Source organism: Lathyrus oleraceus, chromosome 3, assembly GCF_024323335.1.
Source record: "Lathyrus oleraceus cultivar Zhongwan6 chromosome 3, CAAS_Psat_ZW6_1.0, whole genome shotgun sequence".
Lineage (NCBI taxonomy): Eukaryota > Viridiplantae > Streptophyta > Magnoliopsida > Fabales > Fabaceae > Lathyrus > Lathyrus oleraceus.
The window spans coordinates 197,366,990-197,368,027 of record NC_066581.1 but is presented as its reverse complement, the minus strand read 5'-3'; the positions used below and the strand labels follow the sequence as shown (position 1 = coordinate 197,368,027).

General features: G+C 36.7%; 1 protein-coding gene across 1 annotated transcript; it reads left to right on the top strand.

The window, feature by feature from the left end:
- Window positions 1-208: 208 nt before the first annotated feature.
- Window positions 209-745, top strand: LOC127130387 (uncharacterized). The gene has a single exon (XM_051059407.1). It carries the CDS (start codon window positions 209-211, stop codon window positions 743-745), a length of 537 nt encoding a protein of 178 aa, XP_050915364.1.
- Window positions 746-1,038: the final 293 nt, after the last annotated feature.

The window sequence follows — 1,038 nt, the reverse complement described above, 5'->3', positions numbered from 1 at the left end:
ATTTCTCCTGACGGAATTCCAACAAAAACTCAAATATAGAATTGAAGGTCTCTTTTGTTCTAACAACGAAGCAGAATATGAAGCCCTTATTGCAGGACTTGAGGCTTTGTTGGAATTGGGGGCAACTAGGGTCAAAATTAAAGGAGACTCAGAATTAGTAATCAAGCAACTGACGAAGGAGTACAAATGTATAAAAGAAAATTTGATTATGTACTTCGTCATTGCAATTAGGTTACTCAAAAAATTCGAATATGTCGACATAAAACATGTCCCTAGAATAAAAAACCAAGAAGCTAATGACTTAGAACAAATAGCTCCAGGGTATAGAATCTCAAAAGAGAAGCTAGAAGAACTTGTCGAAGTAAGAGGAAAGGCAATGGCTGCCAGATTGTCTCCAACAGATTTGGAAAGCACTCAATTAGGATATGCTAACAAAGAGGAGTTTGAGGTACTAGCCATTGATACCTTAATAGATACAGATTGGAGGAATCCAATTATTAATTATCTTAAGGACCCTTCGACAGACACAAAAAGAAAAACCAAGTACATGGCTTTATCTTATGTTTTGATGGGGAGTGAATTATTCAAGAAAACCCCTGAAGGGATCCTGTTGAAATGTTTAGGAGAAAACGAAGCTTACTTGGCATTATCTAGTGTACATAGTGGAGCTTGTGGAGCACACCAAGCAGGCCATAAGATGAAATGGTTGCTTTTCAGAAATGGAATTATTGGCCCACCATGTTAAAAGATTGTATAGAGTTTGCTAAGGGTTGCCAAGAATGTCAAATACATGCAGGAATTCAACATGCTCCTGCAAGTGAGCTTTATACAATTATTAAGCCTTAGCCTTTCAGAGGGTGGGCATTAGATCTAATAGGGTAAATTCGACCCAATTCATCCAAAGGTCAAAGGTACATGTAGTAATTGACTATTTCACTAAATGGGTCAAAGCAGTACCTTTAGTAAATACGGATCAAGAAACTGTTATCGAATTCAATCAAAGGCAAATATTATATAGATTTGGAATCCCATAAAGTA